This window comes from Nicotiana tabacum, chromosome 9 (genome assembly GCF_000715075.1).
Source record: "Nicotiana tabacum cultivar K326 chromosome 9, ASM71507v2, whole genome shotgun sequence".
Classification (NCBI taxonomy): Eukaryota; Viridiplantae; Streptophyta; class Magnoliopsida; order Solanales; family Solanaceae; genus Nicotiana; species Nicotiana tabacum.
The window spans coordinates 31,230,984-31,248,002 of NC_134088.1; the positions used below are offsets into that span (position 1 = coordinate 31,230,984).

At 35.5% G+C, this 17,019-nt stretch overlaps 1 protein-coding gene across 2 annotated transcripts; it reads left to right on the plus strand.

Annotated features, from left to right (window-relative positions):
• The first annotated feature begins 570 nt into the window (after positions 1-570).
• Positions 571-6,911, plus strand: LOC107783521 (sodium transporter HKT1-like). Of its 2 annotated transcripts, none has more exons than XM_016604498.2 (3): positions 571-1,940; positions 5,787-6,017; positions 6,625-6,911. In XM_016604498.2, the coding sequence occupies exons 1-3, from the start codon at positions 775-777 to the stop codon at positions 6,821-6,823; spliced, it is 1,596 nt and encodes a 531-aa protein (XP_016459984.1). In that variant the 5' UTR covers positions 571-774; the 3' UTR covers positions 6,824-6,911. The 2 variants fall into 2 exon arrangements, with proteins under 2 accessions (XP_016459984.1, XP_016459985.1); XM_016604499.2 differs by having other exon boundaries at positions 5,787-5,888.
• Positions 6,912-17,019: the final 10,108 nt, after the last annotated feature.

Below are 17,019 nucleotides of genomic sequence, written 5' to 3' on the forward strand. Positions count from 1 at the left end.
GATGATTCAAAAGTCAAACTTTATTAGATGTGGGCTAAATTCAATCAAAAGTGTCAATCATGAGATATGGGCATCTTATAATTTATCTGACATTGCATTTTATTTTTGAACCGTACATAATGTTAGAATTACTTTAATATATATTAATTCATATAATTTGTAGATATTAAATTTATATTTTGTCAAATATTATCATATAAAATAGAATAAGTAATACACTACTTAAAAAATATTTAAAATATTCACTATTGGCTTAACTAGGAAAGAAGGAACCAGGATATAGTTTCCTTGTATTTGATGAATGATTACTTTGAGTTGCCTACTCGCGTAAAATTGTTGCATTCCATTTTTGTGTTATGGTCAAGATTTCAACCAATTCTGCCAGTAGTGAAGAATATAATTAAGATGCATCCTATATTTTAACACGTTGTTCAAATGGCACAGCATCTTTTTCCACTACCTATGATAAAAGAATTACTTATGATTTTCCAAGAATTATCATATTCTGACTCCTTAAAATATTCTGATACACTAATTTTTGTTGGGATTTAAAGCTTACAAACTTGGCAGGGAGCATTTCTCCTCGAGCCTTACACGTTGATAATTTCGGATTAGTCATCTCCAATGCCAATAATGGACAGCGGGAGCGAAATTAAAAATGAAAGACCCTAGCACAGGGAAACTCCACTACTTCATAATTCTTACTATAAATCAACCCTTGGCCTGTTGGCCATAGAGTCAAGCCAGTTTATTACCAAGTAAAGATTAACTAAGATGAAAATGAAGCTGTTTTCATCATCTTACCGCCAAGGTTTTTTCTTCTCTATCTTTCATATTCTCAATCTTGGCGTAAAGCCATTTTGGATTGAAGTAAGTTATTTCATGATCCTTTCATTGTTAGGTTTGTTAGCTTTGACTATTTCGAAACCTAGAACTCTGCCGTCATTTAGGCCTCAAAACCTAGATGTGTTTTTCACTTCTGTTTCTGCTGCCACAGTTTCTAGCATGTCCACTGTTGAAATGGAGGTTTTCTCAAATGCCCAACTTGTCTTCATAACCATGTTAATGTTTCTTGGTGGGGAGGCCTTTACCTCTTTTCTTAGACTTCAACTCATGAAGTCCAAACTTTCCATGGAAAAAACGGTTTTACAAAACAAAATTGAAACTTCAAACTCTATTATTAGCATAGATTCTCACGACTCTTCAAACTCTCCTAGGAACTCTATCCATCATCTTGAGCTAGGACATGAACAAGAGGATAGTAATTTAGAACATGCAATAATCAATTCTATGGAGGACAGTGAGGCAATTGTCAAATTGAAGTCTTTGAGATTCTTGAGTTATGTGGTTTTTGGTTATATTCTAGGTGTTGTTGTTCTTGGTTCTTCCTTAGTTTCTATCTACGTAAGCTTTATTCCAAGTGCAAAACAAGTTCTCAAAGAAAAAGGGCTTAACTTGCATACTTTTTCCCTCTTCACCACAGTTTCAACATTTGCAAATTGTGGGTTTGTCCCTACAAATGAAAACATGATGGTTTTCAGGAAAAATTCAGGCCTTCTTCTCATTCTTATACCTCAAGTCCTTCTTGGAAACACATTATATGCTCCTTGCTTACGCCTCACTATTTGGTTTCTTTGGAAAATCACAAAGAGAGGTGAGTTTGAGTATATCATGAAGAACTCAAAACGAGTAGGATACTCACATATTTTTCCAAATTTGGAAACCATGGCTCTTGCAACTACTGTTTTGGGATTCATATCCATTCAGTTTGTTGTCTTTTGTTCATTGGAATGGAATTCTGAAGCCACTGCTGGATTGAGTTCTTATGAAAAACTGGTGGGATCATTGTTTGAAGTTGTGAATACAAGGCATACTGGTGAATCTGTGTTCGATCTTTCAACCCTTACCCCAGCAATCTTAGTGTTATTCGCCGTAATGATGTAAGTATACGCGTCTTAATCTGTCTATTCTTTCTTTTGTACTACTAGCTCTTTATTCTTATATTGTAGCTGAACTTAAGCAGTTTATTAGTATAGTTTAAATTACATCTGCACTATAACAATTGTAAACAATAAATACTATTCACTTTATTCAATTTAGATGAAACACTTTTCTTATTAGTCCGTGTTAAAAATAATAACACATTTATACAATTGAAAATAATTCACTTTAAACTCTTCATTTTACCTGTTTTACCCTTAATGAGAAATTTTTATAGCCACACAAATGTCATGGCCCCACAAAGCTTTTACCCTTTAAATTTTTAAGACCACAAGTTTGAAAAGTCTTTTTTTAAAATTCCGTACCGAATCAAATTATCTCATCTAAATTGAAAAGAAGGGATTATGTCATAAAAGAATATGTTAAACAGTTACCTGTAACTGGTTTTAGGTTTAAGTTTTAAACAGGGACTGGTGTAGCCTTCCGGTACTGAGTTCATCCTTTTGATATGGAGCATATATTTATCTATAAAAATTCACTATAATTGCCATAAATAATAGGAATGAACGCATTAATTTTAAAGTACAATAAGTATTGGATTATTATACGTAGTGGAAGCAATCCTAGTATTAAAATCACATCTATACTAGACAACTGACATGTACGGAGTTACAAGAGTTACCTCTCGAAACGTGAACATAATTCGTCGATCACATAACGCACCATTCAACAGCAACTCTAAGGAAACACCACTAACTTTCGTCTCATAATTCTAGTTATGATGCCAGCAGTTCCACAGTCGTATTACTGGAAAATTGCAAAATTCAAGTGGGCAGATTTCTCTAGGAAAACATGCACAAAAATTGGTAGAAATCAAGGTGGAAAATACCAAAAATTTATACTACAAGATTTTCGGGTTAAAATCCTTTTCTTAAATCTGACGGTTTTTTTTTTCGATCAAAAAAAGATTTTCTTTATTTTTTAATTATTCAGGCACGACAGGGATCACATATTTAATTAATGAGGCTTCTTATTATGGAATTATTTCAAATATGATCTATTCAAAAATAAAACTTTATTGATTTGAATAAATAAATAAATATTTCATAAAGAATATCTTATAGTATATCCCAATAATAAGTTCAATGCTAAAAAAATTAAAAATTTAATCCATATAGAACTTAAAATCTGAATACGCTTCTCTTTTAAACACTATTTATATAATATATGCAGAATAGTTTAATAAACTCTTGTACTTGTTTTCATTTATCATTTTGGTCCCTATACTCAATAGTTTGTCAAGTGAGAGACTTATACTTATTGAAACACGTTACCTTAAACCCCCGAACTTGTGTGTCTCTCAGACGCCCTGATATCAATATCCATGTCAGACACAATATGCCACATCATTTTCAAATTTCATAAAACTATTTTTTTTATTTTTTTTGTAATTATTTTTTTAGAAAAACTTAATTCAACCTATCTCTAGCAAATCCCACTACAGGTGCTACACCATCCATTTTCACCTTTTCTTTTAGACTCATCTCCACATTCATACAATTTCAACCGTAAGCACCACTAGCTTGCCACCATTTTTCTTTGAACAACTCAATTCTTTCAACAATCTCCATATTCAATTCAAATTCAACCATTAAAACACACAATATTCTTTTAGACTCATCTTGCATTCACACAATTTTCTTCCCTCTGTCGCATACACAAATTGGAAAAAGCCATGGCCGGAGTTAAATTGCTTCCCAAGGAATATCCTCACTATTTTTGTTTATCTCACCTCAAAAACTACATGAAGCCACAAGAAAGCACCACAGAAAACCATTAGAGCCATCGTCTTCCACTGATTGCTTCAATTTTCGTCGCCAATATTTTAGAAAGTAACAAGATCTTCTTTTTTATCATCCAACTTCAAGAATCACAGGCTTTATTTGAAAATACACCAGATACTTTAATCTCTCTTTTTGTAACTGATCTTAAAATGGAGGAAGATGTTGAAGGTGGTGGTGGAGGAGGAAAAAAAGGTGAACGACAAAGGTGGTGGTAGTGGAAGGGGAGGAGTAGGGCCAATCATCACTTTCTTGTTACTGTAGATGACGGGAAGAGGGGAACGGGGGGTCGCGGGTTATAACGGGAAGGGTAAGGGAAAGGGTTGCAAATGTGGAAGTGGTTGGGTCTTTGGGATTTTTTAAATTATTTTTCTATTTATTTTTATTGTTTCTTTGTCTTATGATTTTTTAAATAACTTATTTGATCAAAATAATTGATGCACGCGCTTGTAAGTGTGTAATCACACAATTATGTGACTCAATAGAATAAATGTCATATAAGCTTGGTCAACGGTCAGAGGAATTTAAAATATAAATTTTAATAAATTAAAAATGTCTAGATGAAACTTTGTAGAGTATAGAGATCGGGATGACAAACCGTAATAAGTACAAGTGTCTAATAGATTATTCTGCATGTAATATATGTGATAAACAAATTCATTAAAAAAACTATTCTGCCTGTAATATATGTGATAAATAAATTCATTAAAAGAGGAAAATCATTTTTCGTCAGTTAAAAATGAAATTATTTTTCTTTGTGGGGTAGTCAAGGGGAATATATTGCTGATAGGCCAAAAGGATTACAGAGGGGGGCCTGAGCCTGACCCTTTCATTGTAAATCTATAATGTACAAAACTACGACCGAAAGGTCAATTATTTGTTGATATCCAACTATTATAGTTTCCTCTATCACTTCCTTCAATCGATATTTAGACATTTGTTCTCCTTTACAATTATTATCAATTCACTATATATTATTATACCAATCCTCCTCTTTATACGATTACCATACATTTTTACATGCTTCTATACAAAATCAAACACTTGAAAAATTGTTTACAAAATAATATTTCAAAGCAAAATATTTTTCTATTCTAAACATAGGTGCAATTTGTATACATGCAATATAAAATATTAGCAACAAGAGCTCGACTAAGCAATTACTTCCCAGTAATATAAAAATAAAAGCAATTACCAGCATCTAGAATACTATAGCGATCCTTAAGTAGAAGAGATATGGAATTATTCTACTTTTTGGTATTCCAAGAATTAATAGTATTGTCTGTCAAGCTTTCCCTTTGTTCCATTCTTTGAAAATATCGGAAAACAAATAACGAGCAGCCTCAGATATTGAAAGATCTAAGAAGAACATATCCTCGGTTTCTTTCAGATGTAGCAAATTCGTTTATCTTGTACAAATAATCATCCTCATCTATTTGTTGGCTTATATTTACGCTTATTTCCTCTGCTCTTATACCATTTTAAAACATGCGATCATTTCGTTTAATTACTTAAGTTGTTAGAGAAAAAATATATATTTTTTAATTATCTTAAACAATGTGTTACCTAAAATGGATAGAGTAGGAAGTAATTATTACTCCCTCCGTTTTAAATTAGATGATATATTTTTCTTTTTAGTCTATTCCAAAATAAATGACACATTTCTAAATTTAAAAATAATTCAACTTTAAACTCTTCATTTTACCTATTTTACCCTTAATGAGAAGCTTTTAGAGATAAGTGTTCTCCAATAAGGTTCTTGATACCTAATTCACTTGCATATGTGATTATCTTGTGTGTTCCCCACTTTTTTATCAACATTAAAAAGTCTCGTAATCTCCCACTATGAAAAGAGAGGGTGAATAAGATGCCAAATGTCTTAATTTATAATATCATTGGAGAACAACAAACTCTAAGTGCTCTAGTAGTTAATACAAAATAATTTGTAATGTTGTTATCGTAAAGTACAATTCTTAGATTCATTAATTTGCTTTGTCACTGCAGGTATCTATCACCCTATACTTCTTTTTTGCCAATTGATAGTAATGAAGAGCGCTTGGAAACTACAGAAAGAATGAACAGGAGAAAAGGGAGCAGCTTAGTGGAGTACGTATCATTCTCACATCTTTCTTATTTGGTCATTTTCACTATTCTTATTTGTATTACAGAGAGAGACAAAATGAAAAATGATCCCCTCAATTTCAATGTACTCAACATCGTCTTTGAAGTCATCAGGTTAGTCGACAACTATATTTTTCTTCATTTCTAGACCAACCGCTAAATATACATTTGGATTTATACACACAAGAATTTTATTCCCTCCGCCACGATTTATGTAGCAATGTTCGAATTTCTAGAGTCGGACGAGTTTTCTTTTACCGCAATTTTTTTATATGCTTTAAAAATATTTTGAATTGTTAATAATTGTGATTGATATTATTTTTATCTAGTTTTCATATATATAAATTTTTGTATTAAAAATTTAAAGATTTTATGTCTGATTTCATGATTAACATTAAAACATTTGACTCTAAAAATCCGAACTATGACACATAAATTGGGACAAAGGAAGTAATATTTTTCACGGCATCTTCTTTCAATAGAGGTATTATCTTTAATTTCCTTTTCTTAACTGCGTTGTGAGTCATAAATGTATGCACTTCACAATTTGTGAAGATGGTTACTCCTAACTTAATAAGTGAAGACAATTCATTAACCCCAATACATATAGTATATTGGATCAAAAATTTAAAGCGATTCTTGAACAAAAAAGAAAGAAGAAAAATATAAAAAGTAAAATGCTTTTTCATTCTATCTCATGTATCTAATGATAATTTTGCAGTGCATATGGAACTGTTGGAATGTCAATGGGCTATAGTTGTGCAAGGCAATTAAAACCAGATGTCCATTGCAAAGATGCAGCATATGGATTTGCTGGAAAATGGAGTAATATGGGAAAGTTCATTCTAATTATTGTCATGTTTTTCGGAAGGCTGAAGCAGTACTGTAAAAGAGGTGGCAAGGGCTGGAAAGTATTATAACATCTAAATGAGCACTTTAGCTTATCATCTATGCAGAACTGTGTGTGTAAAAAATACAAAATAATAATAAGCAACTTATTTTGACGTCTCCCTTTTGCTTTTGGTTTCTTCCATGTATTAATAGTGTATAAACTGTTAGAAACCGGCAGATACTCTTTTTATAATGTTTATTTATAAATAATCTGAAATAGGGTTGTTACGACCTAAAATCCCACCTAGTCGTGATGACATCGAACTCCAACATGCTAGGTAAGTCAAACAATAAATAACATAACTCGAATGAAGATCATTAATAATCAATAAATAAACTGACAGAAATTCATACAACTATCCTAAAGGCCGGTAGTACAAGTCATGAGCTACTAAGATTTAGATTTACAATGCTGGTATAAAGAAAATACAATATCTGTTTGAAATTTGCATAAATAGAATTATGTCCTAAACAACTATGAACAAGTGGTAGCTAATATCTGGAACGCTGGTACAACTTCAATGCTAGCCTCCATCGTCTACAGTAGCTAAGCTCCAAATATCTGCACGCAAACTGCAGAAGTGTAGTATGAGTACAACCGATCCCATATACTCAGTAAGTATCTTGACTAACCTCGGTGAAGTAGTAATAATAAAAAGATACTCACATAACTTGTGTGGCTCAAAAACATATATAGGGCAAAAGAGTATCCAAAGAGAGAGTCATGGAATAATGGATAAAAATAATAAAGGTGAACAAGTGGTAGCTAATATCTGGAACGCTGGTACAACTTCAATGCTAGCCTCCATCATCTACAGTAGCTAAGCTCCAAATATGTGCACGCAAACTACAGAAGTGTAGTATGAGTACAACCGACCCCATATACTCAATAAATATCTTGACTAACCTTGGTGAAGTAGTAACGACCTTTTTAAATAAAAAGATACTCACATAACTTTTGCGGCTCAAAAACATATATAGGGCAGAAGAGTATCCAAAGAGACAGTCATGGAATAATGGATAACAATAATAAAGGTGCGCAACTAGGGTTAAGGTAATAAATAGGTTTCGATTCTTGCATAAATACACTGTATCAATCTCAACAAGTTGCATCAAGCCGTCAATGTACTACCAAGATCTAATCACACGATGTACCGCATCACTCATGTACTCATAACAATAACTTCAGACCACAATAACTGCTCGTTACCAAATCTGATACCGGTAATATACTTATATCAAATAAAATCTTATTTTAAACCTTCACGACACTGCTAATAATGAAAGAAACATGTAGAAAACGCATAATCCACCCATCATATCAACAAGTCGTGGAGTTCCCTCGCTCGACAAAGACCATTGTCGAATTCCGAGCTGACTAATGACATTCATCTTCCAAACATATCCTAACCAAGTCCGATTGTACTAATTGCAGGTCCAATAACCTCATTTTACCTAGTATAAGATGCTCGACCGTAAAGGCACACCAAATGCCACTTGGAACCATATACGACGCAATCCGTACACCAAACAAGCAACATCTCGAATTTGATCAATAATGGAAAGAGAACTAAATAAGAGAACTATCTTACAAGTCAATAGATACAACCATAAAAGCACAAAGCTACTAATCCATACCACAAGGGAGAAGAAAAAACACATGGAATAACACAAGCAAACACATCCTATCATAACTCTGTTGCGGCATACAACCTGATTCAAGATCATAGCAATCCACATGGGAATTCCGATTGAGCCATAATTCTCATGCCCACCTAACTCAGGTGTAACAACAACAAGAACATGAAGTGCATACACAAAAAAATGAGGAGACAAATAGCCATTGCTATGAATAAGGCAAGCACAACTACGGTGCAATAAAAAAATCAACATTTCAAGAGCCATCTCGCTTACATATAGACACAAGGCTTAAACAGAAATACAACATACGTGTAAATTATCAAGTAGTCCCACTACCCATCATAGCATAAGAAAGCAACAAATGAAATAGATCAAGGCATAAAATACATCCATTCTACCCAATGATACGCCCACGAAAAATGTTGCACAAGAGTAAGCAAATCCGATCCGATGTAGAAAACACATTCTCATTAGGCATGCCAATGAACCCCCAAAACAATTCTAATCATCCCAAAATAGATAAATAACCTTCCAAAAGTACACATTGACTTATCCATAACACATACAATAATTCATCTAACTCTTAACATACCTTCACAGTCCGCAACCAAGGAATTGTCTACCTCTAAGAACATCCGGTCTCTAAACCTCAAGAATACATGAATCTCTATATATGATCTCCAACTCTCTCACTCAAATGACTCATACGTCACTCATACACAACATCTAATAATGAGTACTCTCATAAATCTTCCATGCCAAATAACAAAACCTGAACATCAGCGGTTACCAACCATGCGATCTCTATAGTACTAGTCAAGTATTTGCAACTTAATGCTCAATGTGTCCTCTACAATACTCTCCCTTCTCAAGCGATACAAGATATTTCTAGGGTACTCTTAAACATTTTAAATCTCTCATGTTGTATAGAACTCATGACATTCCTCCCAAATCTTAACCTGCAATCTTATCCCTTTTAATCCTAATGCCTTACAACTCACTGCACCTATCATGCTACAATACAAAAATATGGGATTCTCATCATCAAATCTGAATCACGAGTAGGATAAACAATCCATCAACCAGAAATCATTCACTTAACTCAATCCAGGAGAACATCACAACATGCAACAAACCTTCTATACCCGTGGAAGACATCAACCTCGAGCCGTGGTCAAAACCATCATTAACTCTCTGAAACCCATAAACACATAGACAAGCCATCAAAATAGAATCCATCTAAATCAACCAAGTCATGCAGAATGTCAAACTTATAAGTAACTCAAACCGAGATGATAGTTCTGAAGAGACCTTTTATGAACCCGAAGTTGTTTCTTTCCTGTCCCTAGTACTGAAATGTAGGATCAATGATGATATGGGAGTACCGCACGTCTCGGCATCATCCGATGCAAATCCCATATCATAACCACATATAAATCCATAAATCCTTAGATACCACATATGAATCTTGAATCCACAAGAACCATTCTCGAGAAAGAACCATTTTCAAGAGTCACTCACTCTGAACTACTCCCAAATGCATAGCCAACCATGCCGAATAATAAGCGCTTCGGTAGCACATGAATAATCTGAAAGAAGCAACCGATAAATTCCTACCTCCTGCACACTACCTCCATAAGGGTATATCAAACCTAAGCCACACCACAACCTCCATATATCCATAAGGTGTAACACATCATGCATCTAGAAAATTCTTTGCCCAAATCATCCTAGATCACACCCTTCTTAAACCATATCCATTACACAAGTGCTTCCATGTCCAGGAACTATAGCAACATATGCCAAAATGACCGTATAATTGATGGTATACTCCCCCAGTTGGCTTGGAGACACAAACACAACATCTGATAATCCGTAATTCCCTTCCTTCTTAACTTGCCATGACCTCGCGTCGTTAACTATCTAAATCCCTTATAAGCTTATATAGTACGGGTTAGAACACACACTTCAAATCATTTGTAGAGTGCATACTCGTCCTTGTGATTGTCGTGCGAACCTTCTCAAGCAATCTAAAATCTAATCATAGTACATAAATTCCACTAGATAGAAGGAATATTCTCCACAGAATACTCATAAGTGCCTTCTTCCTATAGTTTTAGTCCGAAAATGCTAATTTTATTCCCAATTGTATGAATGGTTGAATTGCAGGTGTGTTGGAAAGGACTTAAGGCCTTGGGGGAAGAATGACACGATAAGGAGATAATCCTAGCCAATTCAGTGAAGAGTAGAAGTGCAAAGAAAAGCAGTCTGCATAAATGGAACTACAGCCGCAAAAGGATTTCTGGCCCGCGAAAAAAGAAATGCGGCCACAAAAGATGAACGAAAGCTTCAGGAACTTTAGGCAAAAGTCCGGTCCACAGAAGAAAATGTGTCGTCGCACTTTGATCCACAAAATGGTTTGCACTGATGACATGAACAATCAGAGAATGAGCAGTTAGTGGATTCTGAAAACTCCTCTATGTCACGCCTCGACCTTGGGGAGCGCGACTGACGCTCAACCGAGATACCCCGGTCAAGCAAGCCTTTATAATACCTTCTACCCAACTCACCCATGAATAAAGAGAAGGATACATTTCATTAATTAGACAGTAAGAGGTCATGTGAATAGCACCATTTCATTTCCACTAGTAACGTCATTAACAAGTTTCCAAAATAGTACATTGTACAATCATAGATAAAGCGGAACAAATAATACGATTACAACATTTTTAGTTTAACCTTCCCAAAAATAGATACAACCCATACTATGTCTATGGAGTCTCTACCAAAAACAAAAGAGTGCTATGATAATGCCAGAAACAAGGCCCCGGCTATACCTCAAAATGCTATGTACAAGGATAAGAGATACGGGACCCCAAAATGAAGTGGAGCTCACCAAGTCAGCTGAGGAGAGGGTGTGCTGCTATCACTGATCAATACCACCTGCTATGGAACCACTTGCATCCATTAAAGATGCAGTGCCCCCGACAAAAGGGACACTAGTACATATGGAATAATACTAGTATGTAAAACTAAACACCCTCTTAATAGAATGAGCAACAGTAAACGGAGAGTAATACATGAAATCAATAAGAGACTCAAACAATATCAAGGTGTCAAGTTAGGGGAAAGGTAAATTTTAAGTAGGTTTCAGTAATTTAAGTTGGGAGATCTTTAGCACAATACACCACCGTGTCATAGCACGGAATCCGATCTCGGCCCGACCGACTAAGCCGTCTCACCATGAGACATACACTCACAATATCACCATGTGCGTGACATGGCGTCTGATCTCAGCCCGATCGACTAATTCATCTTACCACAATGCCGTGTGGGTTGACATCACATCACATTACGCTAGCCATAATCTCATCCCAATTAAGGGAAAACATCTCAACACACCAATATCATCCCATATAAGGGGAAACAATCTCATCACATTAACGCGGGGATTTAGCCCTCAATCACTCCTACACCGGCATGTGTAGTTTTTGGGTTAGGTTGTTCCGACCTACCCTTCCTCGGTGGATAAACGATACTCTCAAGGCATTTATTATTAAAAGTATTCACCTTTCAATTCATATTCTTTAACATGTCATTCATTTTATTGGCACCATTAGCCATAACGCAATATCATTCTTGGCACATTGGCCGTACTTCATAATTCGTGCTCACTATTCCACTTTCAAATATTAACACGGATTGTTAACAACAAACATTTCTATTCAAAACTTTAAGTTCACATTTGAGCAATTTATGGTCTTAGGCACATGTGAATTCTTACACAATTTGATATGATCACTTTCATTTGGGCTTGACTTGAAGTCACAATATTTTAATACATACTCATACTTTGAACTACCGAAGAATAACATAATATGATAAGAATATTCCAGAACACATTTTGAACATATTCGTATAATTACACATTTCGACACCAAACTTATTCATAAAAATCAATTCACAATGTACAACTCGGGACTTACAAGAACATTGTGGGAATTCAATTCTAAGAGAGAAGTTTATCCAACATACCTCGCCTCGAGCTTTTTAAATTACTACAATATTCAAGAATTCTTAGCCTCGTCGATCTATTTAGAAATATAGCAAAATTGAGCACAAATTAGGAGAGAGTTCATAGTTCCAGCTCACTTGAGCATTTTATCAAACATTAGGTGTGCATTAAGGTTTCAAGGTCCTCCTATGGTGGATTCTTTCATCCCTCTACCCAAAGTCTACCCAAACAAGCTCAACAATCTTCCCACTACACTTGGTGGTACATGCATGTAAAATAAACAGCTCTCACACTCAAGAATCATATTCCTAATTACCCATCTTCTACCTAAACTCGATATTGAAGACTATGGTTATAACCTTACCTCTTAGATGAAGACCTTGTGAGCTTTCCTTGTGAATTCTCCATGTCTTGAGCAAAAATTGATGAACAATTAGCCTAGGGTCTCCTTCTCTCTCTCTAGAATACTCTCCCTTCTTTCTACAACATCAGATTTCTCACTCAAAATGAGCCCCAAGGGCCTTTAATCAAAATAAGGTCGGGTAAAAAACATTTGAAAAATGAAGCCCCGACATAGATCTACGGTCGCATTGGCCCTCTGGAACTGGGAAATTCTGCCTCATTTTATGGCTGGTCTGCGGTCCGCAGACCTATTCTGCGATCGTATAATGCGCCGTAAAACTCCCTTCCAGAAAATTTCATGCTGGGTCTACGATGGGTTATGCGGCCGCATAATGGACCGCATAAGGGTCCAAATATTTTGCCCAAATTTTTGTCTCTGTCTGCGGTAGATATGCGGTCCGCAGATCAGTTCTGCAACCGCAGAATGGATCGTAGAAAATGCCCTTTATTTCCAAAAATTTTCTTCAACTCCCCAACACACTGTTCAACCCAAAACCTTTTCTTCAACTCCCTAAAATTGCCAATGCATAAGCCTACTTCGGCACCACAAAATCCCAGGTCTTAGGTAAACTTTTACGGAGTCTTACACTCTAGTGCAGACCGCAGAACTAAATTTGCAACCTTAAAAGCTGATATGCGGCCGCGATGCTTGAAGTGCGACCGCATAACTCTATCCACTGATAGCAAAGACAAAGTAAATCCAGTACATTGCTGACGACAAAACTCATTTGGCGGTCGCAAACCCTACTTAGGGCATTTTTGTCAGAGATTTTGAGAGTTTTATAAATAGAACTTTTAGCGTTTTTAGGGCATCTTTCACTGTAGCAATGGAGAGTTAGTTACTTTTAGCTATTTTTGAGCAAGCTTGAGCTACATTTAAAGATGATCTTCTACTATTTCTTTGTTTTAGTTTTATTTCTTTAATTTCTTCATATTTTTATCTTTCTATGTCTTGTAGTATGAGTAGCTAGATTTTTATCTAGGGTTGTGATCCAACTCTAGTGTGTCAATCTTATGGGTTATTAATATTATGCTTGTTTATGATTGCGTTAACTATTATTTAACCATATTTATTTTTTAAAGTTGAAATTAATGGTTGCAGATATTGATTTATGCCTATTTGACCTTGTTCTTACTTGAGAAAGAGGAAATAAGTCTAAGAAAATTTGGCTAACAAGAAGTTAATCTAGTTGAGGATTGATTAGTTTAATTAACAGATTTGTACTAGAGATAGTGATAATCCAACTTGGGCTCATAATCACTTGCACGTATCGCTACCCATTTAGACTTGAGAAAGAAAAATTGAGCATAATCACTATTTAATCGAGAGGTGTTGAGCGAGTACTTGAGTTTTGAGAGTCATAACAACCCCAATAACAAGCAAACATAATCCATTTTACCCATTAGGTTTACACCTAGGGTAGGACTACAACTCTAGGCTTTTCTCCATTTGTTGAAACTTCTTAGAAATAGGTCATATTAAGTATTTGTTGGTTTAGTCCGTAGAAACATCCTAGTTCAATTAGTAGATACGCTTCGTTTGAAAGATAATTTAAGATACATCAAGTTGCCTACTTAAATAGTTACTTTAACACCCTTATAAACTCATTGAGGTTCGACCTCGGCTCTTGTAGGTAATATATATTGCCAACAACCATTTCATATCCCCTTTTAGGTGTATCTTGGACATGATCAATTTTTGGCATCGTTTTCGAGGAGTTTACAGTGTTAGCTAAATATTTGAGTTTGTTTCTTGAGTATCTTCTTTTACTTTCATGATTCTAACTTGTTTAATTGATTGTAGGTTTCCAATGGTGAACAAAAAACTTGGAAATTTACCATTTGGAGAGGTGGATGGAAAGGAGGAACAAATTAAAGAAATGCCACATGCCCCACAATAAAACCATCGAGGTCGTGGGCAACAAGACATTGTGCCTCCACCTCCCCAACCTCCACCACCACCACAACCCCAAGCAGCACAACACCAGAATTTGCCTAATGAAGGGTATTCTAGTGCTATAGCCTCCCCTCACATTAGGATAGGGAAGCTTCCAAATCACCAATGTGATGCTCACTTTTCTCGAGCAACAAGGCTATTTCACTAGAGCGCCACATCAAAATGCTTATATACATTTGAAAAGTTTTGTGGATGTGTGTTGGGAAAGCAAACAAACTAATATTTTGGAAGATGCATTGATGTTAAAGATATTTCCCTTATCACTAAGGAGGAAAGCCTTAAATTGGTTGTAACGCTTGCCCAATCATTCTATTCATACATGGGAGGAGTTAGTGGCAAAGTTCATTTTTGAATTCTTCTCCCCCGGGCACATGGAAAATCTACAACATGAAATATTGGCCTTCAAGCAAGAACATAATGAACCCTTACATGAGATTTGGGAGCAGTATTGTACTATGGTGAAGGAGTGCCCAATAATTTTATGACCGACAACATTATTCGACAAACATTCTACCGCGAAATCAATACCATGAATCAATTTATGGTCAATCAAATGGCCGGAGGTAATTTCATGACAACACCTTATGCAAAGGCATGTGATATTATTGATAAGATGGCAGAGACATCTTCATCTTGTCAATCCCGAGCCATTGTTCCTCAGGGAGATCCCAACATGATTCACTTTCATAAAGAATTACAAAATCATGGGAAAGATATTGTGGAACTAACCACTACCACGACTCAACTTGCTCAAGCTCAAGTCCACCGAACTCAATCTCCAAAGAAAGTCCATGCCATGAAAGGAGTGAGTGTTTTGGCCAACAAGAAGCGGACTAAAGGTCCCCAATTTCAACCCCGAGTGGAGAGTTATTCACAAGAGGAAGGTGGTTATGAGCAAGATGATTCCTATATAGAGCAAGAAAAGGAGGTTCAATATGTTAACAATTATCAAGGGAAAAGAGGTAATTTACAAGGTTCCAATCCAAAACCAATGGTGATCTCAAAACAACCAAGGCAATTGGAGTTCCAACAATCAAGGAAATTGTCACAACAATAACAACAAAGGGAATTGGGTCAGTAATAGTCAAGTCAATTAAGGGAACAAAATCAATCATACAAATCAAAGTTCGAGTTTCCAAGACCTCCAATATATCAACAACCATAAAACCCACCTCATTACCTTTCCAATGGTTTAAGTTTTACAAGTAATGAAATCGGTCGTACTAAGCAGTTGTTCAAAAAAATGATGGAAAAGAAATGCGGATTCAGATGCTCAACACCATACCACATCTATTCGGAATATTGAAGTTAAAATGGGACAGATATCTCAAACTCTTAATACTCTACCTAAGGGTTCATTACCAAGTGACACGGTAGTGAATCCAAAGGGTGGTAACAATACAGGGCATGCCATGGCGGTTGTCAAAAGAAGTGGAATCGGTGGGAGTGCATCTGCCTAAAGTGGAAAACGAATTATGGATGATGACCAAATTATCCAAAGGAATAAGTCCCACAAAATGATGTTCAAGTACATGATGAAGTTCGAATTGACATTGATGATAATATGGTAGAGACTCAAGGGGAGGTGAACCTGTATAGGGAACCTATTATTGAGATGACAGATCCGGTAGTGCAAAAGGCCAAGGCACATTTAGCAAGGTCTCCCCCTCCTTACCCTTAAAGGCTTGATAAGCAAAATGGCATGAACCAATTCAAGAAGTTCATTCAAATGATGAATCGTCTCTCTATTAATATGCCATTGGTGGAAGCTTTGGAGCAAATTCCATTTTATGCCAAGTTTACGAAAGATCTTATAACCAAGAAGAGGTCAATGGAATTTGAAATAATCAAATTCACCCATCAAGTCAGTTCTATCATTTATTCCATGGCTCGTAAATTGGAGGATCCAGGTGCTTTCACAATTCCTTTTACTATAGGAAGTGCCAATTTTGCTAAGTCTTTATGTGATCTTTGGGCAACTATCAATTTTATGCCCTACTCAATTTTCAAAACTTTGGGGATTAGGAAATCAAGACCTACATGTATGAGGTTGCAAATGGCTGATAATATAATGAAGAGACCACTGAGACTTTTTGAAGATATATTGGTCCGAGTTGATAAATTTATTCTTCCGGCGGATTTTGTTATTCTTGATTGTGTGATGGACTAGAAAATATCTATAATTCTTGGAAGGCCTTTCCCTGCTACAG